Source organism: Mirounga leonina, unplaced genomic scaffold (assembly GCF_011800145.1).
Source record: "Mirounga leonina isolate KUSES-001 unplaced genomic scaffold, KU_Mleo_1.0 Mir_125, whole genome shotgun sequence".
Lineage (NCBI taxonomy): Eukaryota > Metazoa > Chordata > Mammalia > Carnivora > Phocidae > Mirounga > Mirounga leonina.
In genome coordinates, this window is record NW_023270305.1 from 49,712,327 (window position 1) to 49,738,199 (window position 25,873).

At 36.4% G+C, this 25,873-nt stretch overlaps 1 protein-coding gene across 1 annotated transcript in view; it reads left to right on the plus strand.

The window, feature by feature from the left end:
• The window catches only part of PELI1 (pellino E3 ubiquitin protein ligase 1), a 57,704-nt gene extending 33,201 nt beyond the window's left edge, over window positions 1–24,503 (plus strand). Inside the window, exons 2-7 of the mRNA XM_035001432.1 lie at window positions 10,783–10,922; window positions 13,945–14,074; window positions 17,532–17,633; window positions 21,395–21,592; window positions 21,687–21,875; window positions 22,435–24,503. Coding sequence (XP_034857323.1) covers window positions 10,852–10,922; window positions 13,945–14,074; window positions 17,532–17,633; window positions 21,395–21,592; window positions 21,687–21,875; window positions 22,435–23,001 — 1,257 coding nt within the window. The 5' untranslated portion in view covers window positions 10,783–10,851 and the 3' untranslated portion in view covers window positions 23,002–24,503. The remainder of the gene's footprint in view (window positions 1–10,782; window positions 10,923–13,944; window positions 14,075–17,531; window positions 17,634–21,394; window positions 21,593–21,686; window positions 21,876–22,434) is intronic.
• The last annotated feature ends 1,370 nt before the right edge of the window (window positions 24,504–25,873 follow it).

A 25,873-nucleotide genomic window follows, 5' to 3' on the forward strand; every position in this document is an offset into this window, starting at 1 on the left:
CAGGGAGCCGATGGGGGGCTCGATCCCAGGACCCTGGGACCATGACCTGAGCTGAAGGCAGACGCTTAACGCCTGAGCCACCCAGGCGCACCTCAAGATTTTACTTTAATGAAATGTATCAGAATTACAGTTTGATGCTGCTTTTTCCTAATTCTTCTTCCTCCCAGCTCCCCTTCTATTCCTTTTCATAAACTATTTAAGACAAGGATTCATGTGTGTAGGTGGACAGAACTCAGATTCAAACACTGTTAAAGATTTCAGTTACATGTAAATGTACATATATTAACTGAATTTATATGTATTAACTGACTTAATCCTCAGAAAAACCTAATGAGGTGTAGGCACTATTATAACCCTGACTTTATAGATAAGAAAAATAAATGTAAATACATTAATTCAGAAGCTATGATATTACTGCATATACAGAGTATTTTCTAATAAAGCCACCTACAGTAGATTAATAATGAAGTTGCCCTTCTGTGTCATAACTTTTTTTTTCTTTTTCTTTTTTCTTAAAAATCCATGAAGCATGGTTCTGCAAAATTCTAGTCAATGTGGGAAATGGGTCACTTTGGGTCTGGTATCACTCAGTCTGTTGAGTGGCCATACTTGAAGTAACAAACTTCTTGACCAACTGGCTGTGGATGGGCAGTTTCACATCAGAGAAAGGATGGGAGGCCTGGGAGGCTCTGTGACTTGATAGGACCAGCACAACGTGGAAATACTGTACCTTTAGGTTGTGAGAAGGCTGAAAGGAGGCCAGCTTTGAATCTTGAATTCATTTTAATGCCTGTTATTAATTTAAGGGGCTATTTTTTGTATTTCCTGTTTTTATTCTCTTTTTTACTTTTGATTTTGAAGTAATTTTAGCTTAAAAAAATTGGAAAACTAATTCAGCTAGTTTACATATATCCTTTACTCAGCCTCCTCTAATGTCAACAATCTATATAATCAGATTATATTTATCAAAACTAGGAAATTAAGGTTGGTACAATATGATTAACTAAACTATAGACCATATTCAAATTTACCCAGCTTTCCACTAATGTCCTTTTTCTGTTCTAGGATCCAGTTCATGATCCCATACCCCAGGCAGTTATTTCATCTCCTAATCCTATTCCAATCTGGGAGTTTTCCGGTCTCTTATGACTTTGGCACTTTGAAGAGTACTGATAGTTATTTTGTAGAATGTCTGTCAGTTTGCATTGGTCTGACGTTTTCTGGTAATTAGATTGAGGTTATGCATTTTTTGGTAACATACTATGGAAGCAATGTGTCTTTTGGTGCATCCTAATCAGAGGATACATGATATCAAAATGTCTTATTACAGATAATGTTATCCTTGATCGTTGGTTAAAATGGTGTCTGCCTGCTTTTACACTGGGAAGTTTCTGTTTTCTCCTGTATAATTAATGTCTTGGGGAGATATTTTGAGACTATTATTATTGTCTTTTTTATTATTAATTTATTTGAGAGAGAGAGCACGCGCACACAAGTGGTGGAGGGGAAGCAGAAGGAGAGGGACAAGCTCACTCCCCATTGTGTGCAGAGCCCGACTTGGGGCTCAATCCCACAAGATCCTGAGATGATGACCAGAGCTGAAATCAAGAGTCTGTTGCTAAACCAACTGAGCCACCCAGGCGCCCCTGTTGTTGCCTTTTTAAAAATGCATGTAACTTGGTCAGTGTTCCAATAAAAATAAGGACTAGAGAAAACCCAGGTTATTCTCTTTCTGGGAGTAATTTAACTGTCCAAAATAATTATTACATAATACTCTTTTTGGAAGGGCCCATAACCCATAAGATTAATATTGTTAACTGCTGGAATATAAAAAGATGACGATAGGCTCAGTGTTCCATTTTTTTTTATTTCATGGGTTAGTATACATTTAAAGTGGTTGGGGGGCGCCTGGGTGGCTCAGTCGTTAAGCGTCTGCCTTCGGCTCAGATCATGATCCCCAGGTCCTGGGATCAAGCCCCGCGTCAGGCTCCCTGTTCCGCAGGAAGCCTGCTTCTCCCTCTCCCACTCCCCCTGCTTGTGTTCCCTCTCTCGCTGTGTCTCTCTTAGTCAAATAAATAAATAAAATCTTTAAAAAAATAAAGTTTGGAAAGAAACCATTTTATTCATTTTTTCCATGTTTAAATTTTATCCAAGGGACTTTTAAATTCAGCTTTAAACAATTAATTGAATTACTGAGAAAATTAAAATGGCTAGTCAGTATTACTTTAGTCCCATGTTGGGACAATAGCATGTAACATGTAGCCTGTAATAGGGAGCTTGAGTTGGAACCTTAGTTTTCTTATCCATAAAGTAAGGGTTGTAATAGTTCCTACCTCATTAAGGTTGTTCTCGGGATTAAATCAGTCAATACATGTAAAGTGCTTAGAACAGTGCTTGGCACAGGGACAGAACCCATTAAGTTTTAGCCACTATGAAAAAAAAAAAGGTAGCATAAGCATGAGTTGACTGCCAGTGTTGAGTGCTGACTTTAGAAAATGATGGACTTTTCCATGAATATACTCTTATCCGATGTTTTTGTTCCAAATAGCTGTCAAATCCCACTGAATTTGCTGCTTTCTGCAGACTTTTGTTTGGGATTTTAGTGGTTAAACCTAAGGGAATTTCTAGTCTTGCTTTTTGAGAAGCATATTCTCATTTTAGGAACTTTGGTAATATGAAAGGGTTGCACACAGGCCAAGTATGGGCAGAGATAGTAAAAATGTTTGAGGCCTTATTTGTGTCTTTTAAAATACATTTCTGTGTGTAGGGAATTAAGTGATCATTTGAGGTCAGCTGATCAGGAATACTGCCCTGCAGTTTTTTCTTGGTTGTTACTTTTTAGAGAGTACATGAAGGCTTCTGTCCATAAGCTATCTTGACTTACTTCCAATATGTGTTTTTCTTTCCGATGGTACCAGGAATTTGCCTTAGTGAAATACCCTGCTTCTCATGTTGGGTTCCTGTCTCCCTTTCCATTTTTTAAACAACCATGCAAAGTCCACTTCATTTACTGAAGTTTTTATTGTTGGTCGCTACCAGGAAACAGGATTGACAAACACAGTGAGCAGTGAGGAAGTCACAGTTTCAAACAATCTCAAAAAACACTAGTCATAGTTGCATAGTTGTTACTAGTCTATATTGGAGTGTAACTTGTTTAGTTTATTTTACCCAGGTATACTTTCTAGTCTCTCTCCTAAATGATCCCATAGTAGGGGCATCCTATTCTTATTTAGGAATTAGTCCCAGCCAATGATGTATGGGATTTGATTTGCGGTATCAGAAAACCCAGGCTACTTAACTTCTAGGAGCCACAGTTTCTCCATTTATAAAATGGGGATAAATGAGTTAATATATGTTGAATTAATATATGGGTCTCAGTTCTAGCTTTGCCAGATATTACCTGTTTGGCCTTGAACCCAGTCAGTGGCCTTTCTGATTAACACACTCAGTTCCCTTATCTGGAAAATGGAGTTAATAAGACTTTTCTAATTCACAGGGCTTTTGTGAGGGTCAAATAAAATAACCTTAAGTGAAAGCTCTTTGCTAATTAACATTCTGTGCAAGTGCAAGATAGACTTTAATCCAAGGTTGATTCAAGTTGACACCCCTTTTGATTTAAAAAGATTCCCCTATGCTTTCCAAAGCTTGCTTTTAATTTCTCCAGATATGGGCCCCCTAGGTCAAGAAGATATTTGCTTATCTGGCCTTCACAGGTTAGCCTTTCTCTAAATGTCAGACTACCCAGCACTGGCCTATAAGACTAGAGTGGCCACCCCAGCTCCAGTCCCTTTCCTTCCACCACTTAAGAGAGGCTGCTACAATATTAAAATATTTTAAATGCACAGAAATACTAATAATTAATCACCATCAAGGTAAGATGATAGTTCTTCAATTTTCACTTCCAGCCACTTACCGATTCTAATAAAACACTGAAACTACAGCTACCTTCAAAGCCATTGCCTTCACTAACACAAGGCTTAGTAATAACCATTTAAGACATCAGTATGATGAGGTAAGAAAGCAAACATTTATTAAATATCTTACTATGTGCCAAGCACTATGCCAAAAATAGGGGAAATTCCCCTCCTAAGAACAAGCTGTCATCCTCAATTTGAGATTAGAACAGTGGTTCTCACAGGGTGAAGGGTGGGAAGGTGGGACATTTTTGATCATCACAGCTAGGGATGCTCCTGGTACCTCTGGGGTGTAAAGGCTGGGAGTGCTGTTGAACCTCCTGCAGTGAACAGGCCAGCTACCCAACAATGTCAAAATATCAGTAGTGCCAAGGTTGAGAAACCCTAGTTTCGAGGAGCAAATACTGTCCGTGTGAAAGATATTAACTGCTTTCCCATCAGGATGAAAATATGTTGTCCCTATAAGTAGTAGAATATCAGCATGTCATTTGGGCTGTCCCGATGGGAAAGACTAGGTGTTCGCACAGGGGGTGCCCTGTATTTTGGGAAGGGGAACACGGACTTCACTTCCTCCATTGCTGTATTAAAAAGTTTAAAGTCACTGACGGGCAGTATTGTAACGTCATATTCCTGCAGGCTCCATTGTTTCTTCTCTCCTTTCTTTCTTTTTATGGAAGAATGCTGCTTATTAATCCTGCTGATTGTGAAAAAAGGAAGAAGGTGATTAGATTTTCACTCTTATTATCAAGAAACTGCTATAAATTCACCTCCCTTCAATCATAGCTTAATTGGTTTCATAAAACGGCTCCACCACAAATATACCAAAACAGTTCTGTTTGAGTCATCCTTTTGAAATCAGCCAAAGGGGAACTCTAGTGTAGATGGGAATCTGTTTCATTAGAGATAATATATGCAGTCCACACCATTTTTCACCATAAAGAAGCATTTCATGTTTTAAAACATTTTCCTTTTTTCTTTTTTCCTCTGCAACCCTTTGTGCCTACTCACTTCCCCACCAAAATAGAAGTGTTTAAAAAGATTATGTAAACATCTATGTAAGATCAGTTTTGTTCTTTGTTTAGTATTTGTTTTGCTTCTTTTTATTTTTCAGGGCAGGAATTTTGTACTTGTGTTTAGTAGGTAGTAAGCAAAAGGCTGTGTGCAATGTAAATAAAAGAAAAAAACATGTTATGTTGAGGGAGCAATTTGAACGAAGATTGATTTCCCAGTTTTCCTTCTTTAAGTGAAACTGACAATTATATGTGATAGAAAGTCATTCCTTTGGGAAGAGTTGATACAAAAACAATTGTACTTCACTGGCCTTAAAGGCCAAGTACAATTGTTTTTGTATCAACTCTTCGATTAGAATCCTTTATCAGTCAAATTTAATGAGACTGTTTCTAAGAAATATATATTTTATGGCTCGTTTTTTATGTTTTCCAAGCCTACACAGAAAATAATATTCTTGAATGTGTTTCTTTAAAACAATTTGTTTAACTTGGGAAGGTCCCTGCTGATGAGAACATGCTTACTTTCTAAGGATCAAGCAGAGTTTTAAAATAATAGGTATTATAGAAAACAGCCTTATTAGTAGTAGGATTTTTTGCTATCCTTTTTTTCCAGTCTCGGGTAGAATTAATGGTGCTATTTAATATTCTTTTTGTTAGATCATCACATTGGGAAAGAACTGAATATATGAGGTCAGACCAACTAACTTAATTGAATATCAACAGGTGGGGCCAGTAATTGAGGCATTAGAATATACTTTATATAGATACCCATTTCACAGTCTCAAGTGAATTTAGGAATGACTTTAGGAATTAATTTTGAAGAATTCTATATTTTATTCAGATTTTAAATATAGAGAATATACAAGGAGGGTGGGTACAGGAGCACCATCTAGCAACTTAGCTTTGTTACAGATTCTAAACCACTGTAAAAATCATGACTCTTCAGAACATGTAAAGATTCTAACAATTCTTTCCGACAAACACATGTAAACATGTATTAGAATTGCAATGAAAGGTTCCAGGAGAAGTAGTTGTCATAGCATATGTTATTCATAGTTTAAGAATTCCAGTTATAGATCATTGGTTATATGCCATTTTGAATTTAAGAAAACTGTTTATCTTGGGTCATTTAAGTGTATAAACAGTACTACTAAAGTGTTTCATTATTATAGGTTTCAGATTATTAGATACAGAAATAAAAGCCAAGTTTGAGTGTGTTCCTGTATTGAAACTTTGATATCACTGATAAAATATCCCAAAATCAGGCCTTCTAAGGGACCTAAGCAGAGTAAAAATAAGTATAATTGGAAATCTATTGTTTTTCTTGGCTAATTTGGCCAAGGTCTGTATGGTGGATATATGCTAGCCCTATCCCAGTTACTTGTCAAAGCTAAAAATTGTTCTTTTGCTATTGAGGTGATGGGACTAAATCTATAGTCCTAAATGTACATTACTTATAAATTCTTATGTTAGAACCAGATGGTCTCGTATTTTTTACAGCTCTAAAATTCTCTTCATTCTACTTTAGTCTCATCATTTTTAGAGATGAGGGAACATTGCTTTGTTCAAAGAGAGCTAGAACTAGAACATAAGCTAATATTTGCTAGCCCTGCTATACACAAGTATCAGCCAAATATGGGCATTCACATTTATCACTTTCAGATTTCAGCCATATCTGTGTACTTACTGATACTATTTAATACTATTAAATTGACTTACCTCTTTAAATAAGTGTTTTTAAAAGGAACATTTTACTACTATAAATGGAGAATTATCACTTCCTAAAAATAGAAAGTAACTCTAAATGGGAGCACAAATCAAGACAAAGCCATATTATTAAAATTTAATTTAAACTTTAAATTTAGTTCTTGTTATTACATTTTTAATTCTTGCTATTCTTGGTCAGAAATGTATCAAAGCAATGTTTTTGTGTTTGATGGCGGTACCTTAATTGTCTAACAAGAAAAGCACAGTTAAAGCTTCTAATTAAGCTTTGCTTAGCTTTTTGTAATGGGATGCTTCTTTGAGGGGGGAGTAAAAGGGTATGAATTCTTGTTTGTATAGTAAAGTCTGATTTAATATAGATCAGAAGGTCTTGTAATATGGAACCAAAACTGTTCTTTGGTTAATTTGAATTTAATTTTTTTTTTTTAAGAATTTATTTATTTATTTGACACAGAGAGACACAGCAAGAGAGGGAACACAAGCAGGGGAAATGGGAGAGGGAGAAGCAGGCTTCCCGCAGAGCAGGGAGCCCGATGCAGGGCTCGATCCCAGGACCCTGGGAACATGACCTGAGCCGAAGGCAGACGCTTAACGACTGAGCCACCCAGGCGCCCCTGAATTAATTTGTTTTAGAACTCTTAAATTTTTACATTGAAGGTTTTAGTTAGCTTCATATTATTTCTTTTTCTAAATGGAGGATATGATCCAGTATAGTTTATTTTACTGAAATAAAACATTTCTCTGGGGAGATGAGAAGATTTTATAGAGTATTTGTATGGAGGGATTGTGTTTTTTTAATAGTTCTTAAGCATGTTTTATTTATTTAAAATAATTTAATAAGTTTTTTAAATTTACTAACGATAAAAATTAGTGTGTCTCAATTGCTGGTTTAAATGTGTATGTCAGTTACAACGGATAAAAGAGGGTCAAATGGCTAAGCTTTTTCCTTTTACTTGTTCTTACTCATTGGGCTACAAATAGTCTGTGTTGCCTTCTCTCCAAAAGTGCTGCTATAGAGGCTGTATTTCACTGTACTATAGAAAAATACAAATAGGCATTTTTCATTCATTAGTTTCCTATGGAACTTGTTGATGGAAGTATAAAATCAGGCGACTGTCATGGGTTAGCTAGTAAGAGTTTTGTTGTGAAAAACCTTTGTAACAGGTCTAACAGGAAGACCATGGAGAGAACAGGTATAGGAAATAACTGGTCCCATTAAGCTGCTGATGAAATAATCATAATAGTATTATGGGGATTATTTATTGTAGCATTTTTTCTGGCTTATCAGAAATATTTTGTTTTTCATATGTGTGTCAAATTTATATTTCTTAATTAAGCTTTTTAATTTGGGATCATTGTAGATTCATATGTGGTCACAAGAAATAATACAAAGAGAGATTCTGTGTATCCTTTACACAGTTTCCTCCAATGGTAATATCTTGCAAAACTATAGTAAAATATCACAACCAGAATATTGACATTGGTAAAAATACAGAACATTTCCATCACCACAGGGGTCCTTTCTGTTGTCTTTCTGTAGCCATGCCCACTTCCATTTTACCCCCACCCCCTCCTTAACTCCTAGCAAGCATTTATCTGTTTCCCATTTCTATAATTCTGTCATTTCAAGAGTGTTACATAAATAGAATCATTTTTGTAACCTGTTGAGGTTGGCTTTTTTTACTCAACATCATTCTCTAGAGATTCAGCCATGTTATTTCGTATATACCAGTAGTGTGTTCCTTTTTATTGCTGAGTACTGTTCCACAACATGGATGTACCACAGTTTAATCATTCACTCAGTAAAGAACATCTGGATTGTTTCCAGTTTTTGGCTATTATGAATAAGGCTGCTATAAACATTCATGTACAGGTTTTGTAACATAAGTCTTCATTTCTCTAGGATAAATGCCCAGGTGTGCCATCTATAATTGTCCTAAATATTCCTTTACATATATTTGAAACCACATCAGACAGTGTTAATAATTTTTGCTTTGACTTTCAGACATACTGTAGAAATTCAAGAAAAGGAAAGCTTATTGTATTACCTGTATTTTTACTTACCATGTTTTTTCTTCTTTTCTGATGTTCCAGGGTTCTTTTATCATTTTTCCTTTTTTTTTAAATTATTTATTTATTTATTTATTTGAGACAGAGAGAATGAGAGAGAGGGAGCACATGAGAGGGGGGAGGGTCAGAGGGAGGAGCAGACTCCCTGCCGAGCAGGGAGCCCGATGCGGGACTCGATCCTGGGACTCCAGGATCATGACCTGAGCTGAAGGCAGTCACTTAACCGACTGAGCCACCCAGGCGCCCCCCTTTTATCATTTTTCTTAGAGAATTTCTGCTAGCCATTCTGATAGAGTAGATCTGTGGTAACAAATTCTCTTTAATTTTCCCTCACCTGAAACTGTCTTGATTTCCCTTCCAGTTTTGCTGGGCATAGGATTCTGGGTTGACAGTTCTTTTCTTTCAGCACCTGAAAAATATATGCTACTTTCTTCTGGCTTCTGTGATGTATCTTGGCATGGAATTCTTCAGGTTTATGCTCTGTGAGGTTTGTTCAGTTTCTTGAATCTGTGGTTGTGTGGTTTCGCTTCCCAAATTTGGCAAGTTTCCAGCCAGTATTTGAATACTTTTTCAGCTCTACTCTCTTTCCTCTCTTTCTGGGTTCCAGTGATACAAATGTTAGATCTTTTGCTGCAGTCCCACAGGTCCATGAGGCTCTGGTCTTTCTTCATTTTCTTTTTCTTCCTTTCCTTTCCTTCTCTTCTCCTCCTCCTCCTTCTTCTTTTAGTCTGTTTTCCCTCTATTGTTCAGATTAAGTAATTTCTCTTTTCTGGTTCACTGATTCTTTATAATGTCCCTTTTATTCTGCTGATAAGCCCATCCTAAAAAGTGAGCTTATTTTAAATTTTTGTTTCTTTGTCCAGACTTTTTTTTTGGTTCCAGATATGTTTGCAGTTGTTTATTAAAGCATTTCACATTTTTATCATGATTGGTTTAAAATCCTTTTCAGGTAATTCTGATCCTTTTCAGGTAATTCTGATCTCTGTCATCTCAGCTTTTGTCTTTATTATCTTTTTGCATTGTCTTAAATCTTTCTAGTTCTTAATACAATGAATGGTTTCTGTTGAAACCTGGACATTTTTGTGTTATGTTCTGAGACTCTGGATGTTATCTACACCTACTGTTTCCAGTGTCTTTTTCTGTCACTGCCTTGGCTAGGGAATAGTGGCTGCCTCCTTATTACTGCCAAATAGACATAGAAGTCCAGTTTCCCTAGTCAGCCTTCATTGACACCCAAAGGGAAGGGAATCCTTGTTATTGACAAGTGAGTGTGGAAGTCCAGGCTCCCCTGACACTGCTAGAGTAGAGGTGGGGGCATGTTACCAACCAGCAGGGTGGAAGTCTTGGCTCCCTACTTGGCTGCCCTGACAATACCCTGGTTGGGGGCAGGGGGCTAGGTTTCTTCCTTACAGCCTCATGAGGTGGAAATCTAGGCTCCCCACTTGGCTCTTGCTTGTATAGGCAGTGGTAGGTCCAGTGTTTTCTGTGGTGTTTGGCTACAGTAGAGTGGTTATTGTCAAAAGTTATTTCTCTTGCTAAGGCAGCCCCTTTCTCATTCCTTTAACTAGAGAGAGCAAGCTTTTGGGTGGATTTTTTTTTTTTTTTTTTTTTTTTTGTCTCGGCCAGTTGACATTTCCAGGTTGCTGGATTCTTCAGCTCTTAATCTGGGATATATTAAGCATAAAGAAAACCCAGAGAAACTCAGCACTGTGTAATTCCTTGTGCCCCAAGGTCCCTAGCTGGTCTATCTTTTCTCTACTTTTCAGAGTCTTCTTATGTTTTATATATAATATCCAGAGTTTGTAGTTGTAGTTAGTGGAAATAATAGGGAAAAATACTCGTACTCCATTTTCCTAGAAGTGGAAGTTACCAAATTTATATTTTTAAACTATTTAAACAGTTGGACCAAATATATAACCACTATTGGGGAAAATGTCATACACTTTGTATATTATATGATAACTTTGCATAATATTGTGTTCACAAGGACTGCTAGAAAATAACATCTTTATTTAAACTGAAATTCATTGTTCACATTATTAATGAAAACTTTTTCTCTCTAGGAGATAATGCAAAAGGTGTCCCAAGGCTCCTGACCAGTGAACAAAGATTTGAGAAAGACAGCCAAGCTCATGTTTTCTCCTGATCAAGAAAATCATCCATCCAAAGCACCAGTAAAATATGGTGAACTCATTGTCTTAGGGTAAGTTTTCTCCATCTGATGACACATAAAATTGAACAATATATAGTAACTTTGACATCTAGGTTAAAATTATTTTTTAGATTGTATATCCTATCTATGTCCAAAAATGATTTAAAGCTACAGGATAATATTACCTCAAAATAATATTGATAATGTTAAATCAAGAAACTCTTGGGGTGCCTGGGTGGCTCAGTCTTAAGAGTCTGCCTTCGGCTCAGGTCATGATCCCAAGGTTCTGGGATCGAGCCCTGCATCGGGCTCCCTGCTCTGTGGGAAGCCTGCTTCCCCCTCTCCCACTCCCCCTGCTTGTTTTTCCTCTCTCACTATGTTTCTCTCTGTCAAATAAATAAGTAAAATCTTTAAAAAAAAAAAATCAAACTCTTCTAATCCTCATTTTTATGCCATCTCTTGTAAGTGCTCACATATGCATAAACTTTGCCTCACCCTTACCCCAGAAAGAATAAAGCTTCTTAAAGGTGAAAAATGTACAGTCTAAATGTCTACAGTCAAATAATTTTTCCATTTGTCTTCCCTATCCCATCATTTAGAAAAGTTTGCCTCACCTGACTACCAAAATCCCTTCCCCGTTTAGGTCATTTCATGTAGGTCAGTATTTATTTGTTCCTTTGTCCTTCTGAGGTAGTTGTTGCTTTGTGCTTATGGTCCTATTCTTCGTGTGATAGAGTTGTACAGGCTAAAGATATGATGACTCTGAAGCCCAGAATCTCACTGCTCATTTGCTTCCTACGTATTCTCATCCATACAACTTACACAGACACAATCTAAAGAATGAGGAACAGATGATTCCGTTTATTCAGTCTAAAACTTGATTTAACTGTCAAAACAGAGACACAATATAGTCTATTAGCTAGAAATTTCAGAAACTAGAAATTGCAAATTTTACTTTCCCTCTGATGTTTCTTTTCTTCTGTCTAGAAAACAGCTCTAGGAACAATTATATGACTTTAGACATTTAAAACAACATGTTTTAGAGTCAGGTTGGTACAAGGTCTTGTTTAAGTGAGAATATGTCCCTTGTTTCAGAGCAGAGAGTAAGAGAAAGTCGAAAGATAATATGGAGTTAATGAGTTTGACTAGAAGTCAGGAATGCTAGATTCCAGTGCCTATTCCAACATTGCTAGTTACATGACCTTGGGCAAGTCACTTCACCGTTCTGGGTCTTGGTTTCCTCTTCGGTAAAATGACAGACAGGATCATCTCAGGCTCTTTGAGACCTAAAAATCTTTTTTCTCAAAAACAATTTAAAAGATTAGAAAATTATGTAGTAACTACAATGTTACCAACTTCACATCACATAGATCTTAAGGTATTAATGACAAACAGCTTTTAACTACCAAAAATTATTCAAAGTTAAATTCTTCTACCAGGAAATCTGAGTCATTTGAAGACTGGAATTTAAAATTTAGTTATATGGTTTAAACTGCCTTTCTTAGCCCAGAAGTTTCTCAGTTAGTCCTTGGCAATAATGGTTGTCTCTGTATCTGGCACTTGGTGTCTTAAAATACAAATAATACTTCTTTCCAGCCCTCTAGGAAAAGTAAAGCTGGATAAGGTTGTCAGTTTGATGTTGTTGCTACTTTATTAGAATAGTTTTGAGCTACAGAAACACAATGTTTGGGAATAGAGAGTATATCCCCAGGAGGGAAACAAGTCATATAACTAGGCAGACAGAACAGTCAGGACCCAAAATGGGGCTGGTGGCAACACACAGCCTAGAATTAGTACTGTATTAACTAAGGGGTGTGACTCTGAACTCTCAGCAAGGCTAGCAAGATTGGCAAGGGCTTTGTCCAACAGAAATCAGTGTGTTATTTTTTATAAAGGATCGGTATAATTTCTACATATGGCAGTGTGAGTAAAGTCCCTTCTCTTCCTTGTCAGCCACTAATGTAGGCCATTTTACAATCACATTCTCCTACAACCTCAAAATTGTCCCTGGTCTGTGCCTCATTTTCCCTCAGATAGACCAACTATAAATGAGAGACCAGGAAACAAACCAAAGATTTTGTCAGGGGGCAGGGAACAGTGAATGAGGAGAGATTATTATTAAGCCATTGCTTATGCCAAAATGAAGCAATGAAGAATTTTAAAAAGCCTGACACAAACACCTGGATTCAGATTCTAGTTTTTCCATTGTCCCTTGTGTGACCTTCAGAAAATGACTTAATTTCTCTGAGCCTCTAAGGAATTCTATTCCCCTGAGGAATAACTTAAATTCCAAATTGTAAAAGTTGAGTGATGCCAATCTCAAGAGTTTTTATGAGGATGAATTAAATGAGGTGCTGTATGGTAGAGAACGCAGTAGTGCCTAATACATGGTAAACACCCAAATGTTTCATTGTGAACTTCTTTCCTATCCAGTCCTCACTTACTTGCTTATTTTCAGCACATGTATATGGTATCATGGAGAAGTGGTCATAAGATCTGAACGACAAAAATATGTTTAGTCACTATTTAGCAGGCATCTCAGTTGGATAAGTTTTGCCAACATAATATGAATGTGTATGTGCACATTCAAGTCCTAAGACTTATCAAACTTATCAAATGAGTCTGAAAATTTCAGACGTTAAGCTATTTAAAGTATTTAGTTGACAATTAAAGGAGATTGTTTTAGACAATTCACACTGTACTTTTAAAGGTTGTATTAGCACAGGCAAACATTCACTTTTAAAAAACATAGAATAAGGCATCAGATATGCCATTAATTAGCTCTTGATTATCTTGAATAAAAGAGGAAAGAAAAATACAGATAATTTAAGGCTATTTATAATCCAAAAAATACTTCTTTGTGACTGGGAGTGTAACCAGAATCTCATTTTGTTTCATGCTTAGACAGCTGGTCTAGGGATCAGCAATTACTGAAGGGAATTTGAGATACTTACAGTGTGCTAATAGATGATTAATTGAAGATTGATCCATATTGTAAAGCAAAATAAAGCATTTATTTCAGAATTGTGCGGTTCTTACAAGAGATCACCTACACTTTTTTCCCTCCCATCAGGTACAATGGATCGCTCCCAAACGGTGATAGAGGAAGAAGGAAAAGTAGGTTTGCTTTGTTTAAAAGACCTAAGGCAAATGGGGTGAAGCCCAGCACTGTGCATATTGCTTGTACTCCTCAGGCTGCAAAGGTAAAAAGCAAACAAACCCAAATTAAACTAAATAAGTTAACTTGAGAAATTGAAACACTTGTACATGTTGTTTCTGTTCTCTAGCGTTCCCTTCACATTCTGTACCAGAAGTTCCCTTTTGTTTCAATGGGAGCAGACACTTTGGAGACAATATTTGAAGGGCTGCCATATGGAAGGGCATCAGACTTTTTTTTTTTTAAATGACAAACCAGGATCAGTGGGTGGAAATTAGAAACATTCCCTTTTAATAAGAAATTTTTAAAAAGGTAGGTTGGGACCAGGGCTTTATCTAGTATTTAGAATTATACAGCTGTCTACCCCGAGAAGTAGGAAGTTTCCACTGTTACTAGAGGGGCCTTGCCTGGGCTGAGCAAGGAATGTAGTATATATAATAAGAGTACTCAGGTACTAGAAGCATTGTTTGGATGAGGTGATTTTTTTAAACTAAGGGTTTAATTGTGTGCTTCTTACAAGAGATCTTTATCAAAGATTCTGTGTATGCTCTTATTTTTTGTTTACTTGTTTTATGACCCTCAAAGCTTTTAACATAGTGCCTTGAACAAAATGGACCTCAGTTAACTATTAAATTGAACCAAAACTATAAAAGCATATACCCAGTTGTATCTACAGTATAACTTCTCAGTCTCCCAGTATATTTAATGCTTTTAGCTCCTTTTTCTCTCCCTACCAAAATCTCCAGAACCTGAGCCATCATTTCGGGACACTTAGGCTTTTCCTAGAGTGAAAGACAATTTAGAGGGAATTTTAAATCTTTCCATTTCTGTGAATTCCTCTACTTTCAATTTTGTAACATAGAATTTGTATTTGATATTGTGTTGAGTGACTAAAATTACAAAGAGTCTCTCAGCTTCTGGAAGTAATTGTATCCCTAGCTAGGTAGCCCCAGGATGTGCATTAATATTTTACCATCTGAGGTATATCTTTGTAAGTTAAACAAGAGAGAAATTGGCATATGGTGGCTTGTTTTAGGTCATAGCTCCAATCCCTGAAGTTAATTGAATTTGTTTTGTATCCAGCATGGTGACTAGAACAGTCCTCATGTCTTGATGAGGCCTCCTCTATTACTGTTTGAGACCCAGTGAATATAGAAAAGGGACAGTTTCTTTTTAAGTGTTTCTTTTTGCTCCTTTGCAGAGAAGTGTTGTGCTAAGCAGGTGGTGAGAGTGAGTGAAAGCTAATGACCCAGGCCGAGGAGCTCTGTGCCAGAACTGCCCTTGCAGCGAGCGTGCTCTTGCATTTGGGGTACGCCACTTCTCTGTGCAGGGTTGTCTCCCATGTTGTCCCCAACCGCTAATGCCATGTAAGCCTGCAAATCACAGCCAGAAAATGCACCTACATAATTCCAGGTGCCCCTTTCACAGCTAATACTACCTCTGGTTGAGAACCACTAGCAGAGGGAAAATAGTTATGATCCCTATTTCTAAAATACCCTATTCTGGCAGTCATCTGGGATAAGGTTAAACCCCGCCTTTCAGTCCAGTGAGAATTTAACTAGACATAGTTCTTATTCTTAATCTAAGACTAGGTTTAATAGCTAAAAAGCCAGAGATTACAATCTCAAAGTACACAAAAACCTGTGTTTTTAAATCCCTTTAGCCATTAAGAATACATTACTTCTGGGACACCTGGGTGGCTCAGTCGTTAAGCGTCTGCCTTCGGCTCAGGTCGTGATCCGGGGGTCCTGGGATCGAGCCCCACCTCAGGCTCCCTGCTCAGTGGGAAGCCTGCTTCTCCTTCTCCCACTCCCTCTGCTGTGTTCCCTCACTCCCTGGGTCTCTCTGTCAAATAAATAAATAAAATCTTAAAAAAAAAAAAAAATTACTTCCAAGATTATGGGCAGTATTTGATTGGAAAATCATTGCTTTATGCTAATTAAAGTAATTATAGTTTTTAAAATCTATAAAACAATTATATAATGTTTATTTTAAAAACATCAACAACGTGCATGGGAATGATCTACATTGTGTTAATGAGGTGTTATATACCTCTATGAAGATAGGGGAGTGAGAGAAACATGTAATAAGCAGCCTTGACACTGCTGTTGAATTTAATTTCTTTTAAGAAACCAGAGGCAAAAATGGCATTGTTATGGTTTGATAAAGCTGGGTAGTTGGTACCCAGGTGTTTTATTTATTCTCTTTAAATATTTGAAAATTCCACAGCCTTATTTTAAAGCTATTATTTTAAGGCTTTATCTATTACAGATTACCTACAAATTGAAACCAAGTAAGGTTTTATAATGCCAATGTTCTAATTAAGAAACATTTTTTGGGGGCGCCTGGGTGGCTCAGTCGTTAAGCATCTGCCTTCGGTTCGGGTCATGATCCCAGGCTCCTGGGATCAGCCCCACATCCAGCTCCCTGCTCGGTGAGGAGCCTGCTTCTCCCTCTCCCTCTGCCTGCCGCTCTGCCCACTTGTGCTCTCTCTCTGTCAAATAAATAAATAAAATCTTTAAAAAAAAATCAGGGCCCCTGGGTGGCTCAGTTGGTTAAGCGACTGCCTTCAGCTCAGGTCATGATCCTGGAGTCCCAGGATCGAGTCCGGCATCGGGCTCCCTGCTCAGCAGGGAGTCTGCTTCTCCCTCTGACCCTCCCCCCTCTCATGTGCTCGCTCTCTCTCATTCTCTCTCTCTCAAATAAATAAATAAAATCTTTAAAAAAAAAAACATTTTTTGAATTTAGCTTCTTTGCTTTGTATAATCATTCTTTTGTGTCTTTGTATCTGTTTTGTATCTGTTTTCCTTTTACGTAACCTATTTCCACTTCCTTTGTTCAGGTTTTCCCCCTTTCTGATATTATCTTCAACTCATATACATAGAAAACGCCTGAAAACAAAACCGAAAAGTTCTTTTTAGCAATGTCTTTAGTTTTAGTTTGGGATAAGTCAAAAATACAGTCGTAAGCATTGTGTCCATTTCCTTTGGTAATATTTAATCATCTGATGAATTTTTCTGTATTTGCCCAGCATATGGCAAATGTTTGTCACCTGTAGAGTCCCAGAATGATTAAGAAAACCATTTAACTCTGCTTGTTGGTAACTTGTTTATAACTCTTTGAGTTAAAAATAAGAATCTTATCTTGGAAAATTCTGTATTTCCTCCTTATTAGAGCATGATCGAGTACTATTTTCAGTTTCTGCATGGGCTTTGATTTTGATTACTTTATAATTTAAAATATTTATAAGGGAGACCTAGATTTTACAGTGTTTTTATACAATGAAATTAATGTTCTTATTGTATAACATCTTCAAGGTATTCTTGAAACCCCACTCAACCTGAGTAACTACTGTCACAGCTGAGGTTACAGAAGAGTTATTAATTTCTACCTTAAATTTTGGGAGGAAAATATGTCAAACATGTGATAGATTACTTTTCTTTTTTGAATTTGATTTGATTGGCCTACCAGCTAATTTTTGCTATTAATCTTTTCTTTCTTAGGCAATAAGCAACAAGGACCAGCACAGCATATCATATACCTTATCTCGGGCCCAGACAGTGGTGGTTGAATATACTCATGACAGCAACACTGATATGTTTCAGGTACTATAACATCTGAATTATTTTTGTCTTAAAAAAAAAAAAGTTGAAAACCTATTGTCAGTGACTTTTGCTGTGGTCAGTTTCATGATTATCCTATTTTAGTCATGTATTACATTAAAATATATATTGATTTCTAAATCTCATATATAGAAGTCAGCATAGCATGGTTAAGAAATGGGCTCTGGTAAACATTACTTAACCACTCTATGGCTCACTTTCCTCCTATGAAGTGCAGATAATAGAGCTTCCTTCATATGACATTTAGGAGGCTTAAATGTGTTGTTAGTACATGTAAAGTGCTCAAAGCTGGGCCAGGGAGCTGGTAAACACTTAGCTATTAATAATAGTGGTGATAATAATAGCTCAGTTAGCTATTATCCAAAAGAAAAAGAACCAAGAAATATTCTGCACATATTTGTGACCGTTTTTGCCACTATTTCCCACCTTCCTCTCTAGGTAGGAAAATGTACAGGCAGTCTCTAATTGTCCATATCACGTTTGTGATCAGACTTGTTTTTCAGCACACATTTGCTCCAAGCTACTAATGCGGTAAAAGGTTTGTTTTTTTTTCTCTCCTTTTTGTACCAGTCCAGTGCTGATGTTTTTATAAACTTGATAGATGATAGAACAGCCAAACCCAAAGATGGAAACAGAATCCATGCTGTCTTCTCCCTTGTTTGGTTTTGTAAAGCCCTGGAGTTTTTGGAAACAAATAGGACATAAAGTACCTGATAATGTTGCTCTTAAAATTACTGTCCCAATGACTTTTCAATTTTTCTTTATTTTTATCAAGATTGAAATCTAAAGGCCTGGAGATGTCTTTAATTATAACCAATAGCAAAGTATTTCTCATTGAGGTCACTTATCCCCCCGCCCCAGCCCTTCTAGTAGAATACTGAATTTTTTAGAATAGTGTCTCTAATATCAGAATATGGATGTATGTTTATCTTTCTTGCTATTGCCAAAAAAATTTAAGATAAATAACACCCTTAATGAAGATGAAGGTTGGGATCTTAATGAGAACCTAACACAAGCTTTAGGATGATTTTCCACATTTTATTTCGCTGACAACCAGTTAAAATAAATATGCCTAATTAGCTTTTTAAAAAATCAAGATGCTACCTAGATGTTTGACCCCAGACTAGAATTTTAGTTTCAGAAAATACCTTGAATTAATTTGTTTACCCCTTATTTTTTGTCAGTAAAGTTACTGAAATCTTGTGAGTTAAAGTTTACAAAGTTAGTTGGGGGCAGAATTGGGGTTAAACCAGGCATTCTGATTTCTAGAACAGTGTCTTTACCATCTTATGAAGGTCCTTAAATAAGTTGCACCATTTTTGTTTTCTTCCTTTTCATAAAGGAATAGAGAGTTTTTCCTAAGTAGTAGTCATGATGCTCCTTCTACAAAGCATTATACCAATGGAAAATCCAAACATTTCTACATTAAAAACCAGAGATATATCCAAAACTACCCTGATAAATTAGCCAGTCTTTGAGGAACTGGTTTTATAATCATTCTGGGATTGCCTGCCTTCCAAACTGAACAAGAATGTTTATTGTTCAATTCATTAGCTGTTCAAACTCCAACTCTGCATTGGTTAACACTATGAAGTAAATAAAGACATTACATGTTGATTGTATTCATAGATGCTACACTGGCAGTCTAAATGTGAAGTACAAGCTTCTGATTGGGTTGAAGAAGGGTGAGGGAAAGACTTCATAGCAGTGCCTTTTTATCCAGACTTTTTTTTTTTTTTTTTTTAGTCAAGTTGAGTAGGATTTTGTCAGTCCAGCCAGTAGAAAGGCATTCTGACAAAAGAGATGGCAAAGTACACAGTGTGGTAGAAGATTGACAGGTGAGCTGCTTATAGCTAGAATATACTTTTCGTGTGATTAGCAATGATAGCAAATTAAGCTGGATCAGTGGGAAGCAAATTGTGAGGTCAGTTTCTAATTATTACAGAAATAAACTAAGAAGTTTGGATAGTCTGTAAGGAACCATTAGGGTTTTTAATGAGAGTGGGAGGGAATGACATAAGATCTATATTTTTAAAGCTAATAGTAGCAGTTAGAAGAGGAATTACTAAAATTTATCTTAACGCACAGTTATATTTTGGCATCTGATCATGATCACATAGGTTTTTTCTCTTTATAGATACTTAAGATTTCTTCCTTCTTACCTGTCTTGACCAATATTGCTTTGATGTCTTAAATCTCCTCTAAGACCCAGAGCAAATCTCAACTCTCTTGGAACAATCTCTCCTCCCAAATAAATGCCACTTCTGAATATCTTGATTCAAAAAATCAATCCTCAATCCATTCCTGGGCCTACATCTTTTAGATCTAAAATAGCCTTTTATTCTTAGAAATATTTTTAGTTTCAAAAGTCTGAGACCATTTTCTTTGTATATCATTATCTTAAAAAGCAGGAAAAGGACATCCAGTCCCTTTTGTTAACCAGCCAGTTTTCTTCTAAAACTATCCAAACTAAAGAAAGACTTATACTTGATAGGACAAAATGCTAAAAGGATTTTATCCGAAAGTGTGTGGTTATGAGGAATTCTTGAGGCTCAACTATGCAAAGAATGACTTTGAAGTGTCATCATCATTGTAGAGGGACAGTGTTTTTTCTCAGTATCCACTTCCTTCAATTTTATACTACTTTATAACAAATACATGAATGAACTCATCATTTTTAAATGTTTACTTTAAAACCCTGTGACACTTGTCAGGTCTGTCATCTCTTCCACAGATTTCCTTTTTTCTTTTCATTTTTAAATGTTTACCTTAAAACCCTGTGACAATCAGTTCTGTCATCTATTTCCTTTTTTCTTCTCAACTTTCATCTTTCAAAATGAAAATTAATATATTTCCTAGCTAGTACCTCTGAAGATGTTTTAATTTGCCAACCCATCCACCAGAACTCTTATCTGGGAACCTTGTCTCTCTTAAATATGGTCAAGAACCAGGAAGAAAATAAAAAGGACATCTAGGCCTATAAAATAAAGGCCACAAAAGGCCATGCACTAAAATTCCTTTTCTTTGCTCCCTGGAGAATCCTTTAGGAACTTACCAAGAACCTTTTGAAATGCTATCCTTTAAAGTTTAGTTTTTTTGATTTCTCAGCCCACAGCAGAATAATAGTGACTAGTTAGAGGAGGGGTATGCTGCCAGAGTCAAGTATGCCCAACAGCAAGAAGTGATAGCTGACAACCTGACAGAACACATGAGAATATAAAGTATATATAAGACCTCAAAGAAAGCTATGTAAGCCCATAACATAAGGATCAGCCTTCTTGTATACCTTTATAGCACCTGAAGACATCACTGCATTCAGTGTAATATAAATGGTATTTATAGTTTAATGTCCTGGAGACATCTTAAAAGATTTACTTGTATGTTCACTATATTCTGTTAAAGAAGGCAGAATAATACATGGTAGGCATATTTCCATCCAAAGGGGTTAAAATTAAAATCTGTAGCCATCTAGGAATCTCAGCCATCCTAAACTCTGCATTCCCTGAGGGTTCCATATATTCTGGATGGTAAGTTCCCATTTACTCCTATACTCTAAATAATTATTATGTCAGAACAAGTTTGACAGATTAGTTTTCTAGGGTATAGATGCCCTCAGAGTTAAGTATAAGTTTGAGCTTTAGAAATTTCAGAGGCTTAATGATTTCATCTTCTTGTACCTTTCTTGAATGGATTTTCCACTGTGTTCCTTTCAATAGGTTTATAGATATTTCTTTTTCCCTTAGATTGGTCGGTCGACTGAAAGTCCCATTGATTTTGTAGTAACTGACACAGTTCCTGGAAGCCAAAGTAATTCTGATACACAGTCAGTGCAAAGCACTATATCAAGATTTGCCTGTAGAATCATCTGTGAACGGAATCCGCCCTTTACAGCACGGATTTATGCTGCAGGATTTGACTCATCAAAAAACATCTTTCTTGGGGTAAAAAGCTTTTTCCTAAATGGTGCATTATTTTTAACCACTTCTGTTTCCAAATTACAAAGAACTGGAAGCTCACTATTCTTATTGCTACTAGGAGAAGGCTGCCAAGTGGAAGACATCAGATGGGCAGATGGATGGTTTGACCACTAATGGCGTTCTTGTTATGCATCCACGAAATGGGTTCACAGAAGACTCCAAGCCTGGAATATGGAGAGAAATATCAGTGTGTGGAAATGTATTCAGCCTGCGGGAAACCAGATCAGCTCAGCAGAGAGGAAAAATGGTAAGTATTGAGATGTAGCCTCTTATTTAACTCCAGTAAACACATTGGGTGAGTTGGACTGAATGTATTACATAATTCCCAAAACTCTCAAATGCTGACACAGAGTGCTTAAGTCTGACTATCAGAAACACTGACCGCTAAATATTATACTAGAGGGTAATATCTTAATGTTTCAATCAGGACACTTTAAAAATTTGTTCTTTCATATTATGTTAATATATTTTAAAACCTCAGCTTTCCTAAATTAAATAGCACTGTGTAGTTTCTATTTATATCTCTTTGACCATGATGTATATGGGAAATATTAGACTTACTGAGTAGCCAGATGGTTTAATCATAAGTAGTCTTCACTATAAGGCTGAGAAGAAATATATTCCTGCTCCACATTTTATCCTTGATTTTCAAACTTATATTTTTCATGACTGCCATTAGAGTTTCTTACATTTAGTAACAATCATAGGAAATCTCGATTCTTGAGTAAGGAGCATGTAAGACCAAAACTCTCATGTAAAAATTGAAAACACAGTGTTGAATGTTTTTGGATTCTTGTTTCTTCTAGGTGGAAATTGAAACCAATCAGTTACAAGATGGCTCATTAATTGACCTCTGTGGTGCAACATTGCTGTGGCGTACTGCAGAAGGCCTTTCCCACACTCCTACAGTGAAGCATTTAGAAGCTTTAAGACAGGAAATCAATGCAGCACGACCTCAGTGCCCTGTAGGGTTCAACACACTAGCATTTCCTAGTATGAAGAGGAAAGATGTTGTCGATGAAAAACAGCCATGGGTGTATCTAAACTGCGGCCATGTACATGGCTATCATAACTGGGGAAACAAAGAAGAACGTGATGGAAAAGATCGTGAATGTCCCATGTGTAGGTCTGTTGGTCCCTATGTCCCTCTGTGGCTTGGATGTGAAGCTGGATTTTATGTGGACGCCGGCCCTCCAACCCATGCATTCAGCCCATGTGGGCATGTGTGTTCAGAAAAGACAACTGCCTATTGGTCCCAGATCCCGCTTCCTCATGGTACTCATACTTTTCATGCAGCCTGCCCCTTTTGTGCACATCAGTTGGCTGGTGAACAAGGCTACATCAGACTTATTTTCCAAGGACCTCTAGATTAACAGACAGTTGTCCTCCAGGACTATATTATAAAATTTATAAGCTAAGTGAGTTGGGTTTTCCAACCTGTTGTCCATGTCACAGTTTCTCTGCTCTGGTCATTTGCATTAAGATGAAGAATTTTTTTAAACATTTATAATAAGTAGTAACAATTTCTGATCAAAAAATCTGGGAAACTCAAGAAAAAGAATTTCTGAAAGTACCAGACTTTGAATTCTGAGTTTTGAAAATATATTTTGAGGATAAAAAGATGCAATCTAATTTGTTGCCTTCCTTTTAGTGTTTTTGAATCACCCATCCTCAGTGTTGGAAAATTGTTTTATATAACTGAGGGTACTGTTGGTTCAAACTATGTTAGTTTACAGTTTGTTGCAAACATTGTAAAATACAGCAACATGTATATTAACTTTTTTCTATTTATCTTTATTATAGAAAACATCTTAGAATGTTCTTGATAGAGTAGCATGGTAACGATGGTGTCACACTTTCGGTGTGAATGGTAGTTTAGCGAGCATAGCTCAAGGATTTACAAGCTTAGAAAGAAGGACAAGAGAGCCTCTCTCCCTGCCCCCTTCTAAATATGGAATTTGGTAAATTAAAATACTTTGTAAAACCAAATTCATATTAATTATTATTGTGTAAGAGGTGTTTGTTTTTAACCACATTGAATATAATCAGGAAAGTTTTTTTCTTAATGTTTCTCTCAAGTGTAGTATATAACAAAAACTTAATGCTAAGAAACATTTTATATGCTCCTTTGAATATGCAATTTAATCTAGATTATCTATTTTTCTCCCATGATAACTAATCTGTTTTTAGTATCAGCAACATTTGGCAAGTTTATTTTTTAGATATAAACTGTGGTTCATCTGTTCACTGTTTCTAGAAAAAAAAATCATTCTCATGAGAAAAAGCATAAATTAACAAGGAGGAGAGTGACTTGATTTGCTTTTAGAAAAAGAAATACTTAATTGATTATTCTGTTTGTGGTCTTATCCAGGCATTAAGAAATGTAGAGAGATAAAGGGTTCAATGACAGTAGTGCCCCCCCCCCCTTTTTTTTTAACCTAGCAGACCAGCCTTAACTTTGTGGGCTTTGAATCCTAAGGAGAGTTGCCACCATGTGACTCAAGGAAATGTTTGGTTGGCAGATGAGCACCAGTGACAGCTGAGTAGGGGAACATACTTGCATGGTATGTTTATTCTCTAATTCCAGTAAGTTCTTTGCTTAAAGAAGCAAGAAGACGTTTCTGTAGTCCCTCCCCTCCCCTTTTTTTAATGCACCACAAAGGAAGTATAGACAGTTGCACTACATCAAACCCTTTGTGACACTTGTAGAAATCAGTACACTTTTAGATTAGACAGAATCTTTTTTTTTTTAATCTTTTGATTTGTTTTTCCTTCAGTTCGCAAGTTGTGTAATAATTGACTCTAGCAAATTTTCATATGTGGTAGTATAGCTTTAATTTATCATAACTATTACTATACTGTTCTGAATTTTCTTTTGGTTTTAAAAAAAAAAAAAAAAACTGTTGCTTAGAAGCCATGAACTGTTTTACTTTAATTCAACTTGTCAAAATTTCCTTGTTTTTAAAAATGGTCATTTGGGTTCACTCAGGAAATGCATGTCAGGAAACTTGTATTATAAGTTTACTAGTTGTGATGTATCAGTAACTGCTGTTACCCCCTTTTCAAAGAAATGTAATTGATTTTGAAGTTTTCTAGATAGTCACATGCTTTGTGACTAATGCAAGGAAATCAAGTCCAGTGTTGTATTTGTTCTAGTCATTTCTATTCAGGCTATATATTGTAGCTAATTTTTATTTGCAATTAATTTATTCAAACTAAGTAAATACTTTTCAAAATAGATACTTGAATTTGTCTCCGTGAGTTCGTTTTTGCATAACTGAGAGTGGGAAACCAGAAATGAAAACTCTTGGACAAATCTACCCCCCACTTCAAAAATATTCACTTGAAATAGATGAAGAATTTGCATTTAATGTAACACTTTAAATCTCTGGTTCTCTTGGGAAAGCATCTCTGACTTATTAATAAAGGAACTTTGTTTAGTGGTTGAATAATTGAAGCTTTGGTAAAGTCCTGCTAGGGAGTTGGCTGTCTGCAAGAGTGGGATACTAGACCTTTGAAACAGTGCTTCACTGACCATGAAAGGTTCATGTTCTTCCCAGAGTGCCTCAGTTCCCCCTTCCTCCCAACTATGAAAAGTCTGGTTCATTTTCTATCAAATTCAAGTTTGTTTGTTTTTAATAATTTTTTTAAGGATATTTATTTATTTATTGAGAGAGAGAATGATAGAGAGCATGAGAGGGAGGAGGGTCAGAGGGAGAAGCAGGCTCCCTGCTGAGCAGGGAGCCCGATGCAGGACTCGATCCCAGGACTCCAGGATCATGACCTGAGCCGAAGGCAGTCGCTCAACCAACTGAGCCACCCAGGCGCCCCTATCAAATTCAAGTTCTGAAAACTCAGGTAATTTAAATCATTAGGTGTTTTTCTGTTCAAGCATTTTGAATATTGGTTCTGTCATTTTGTTGATGCCTAATGGAACACTTTCAGTTACTCAGTTGTATTAACGGAATAACAGTATTCTGGCCAAGGAGAAAAAGTTATATTTAGGTCTCCCAAATGTACTCGAAAGAAAGATCATCTTTACGGCTTAACTCTTTTATCAAAGTGATTTTACCATCTAAATGTTCCTTAATTTGTATAGGGAATTTCCCTTCATCAAACATGTTAGGGTCATGAAGTGAGACAGGGTAAATATCCAGAAGGAGGAGTCTTTTACCAGACTATCTTCTTGAAGCTGTCATTGCTTACTTCTACCACTTTAAAAATATTCTGGTATATGTAAAACAG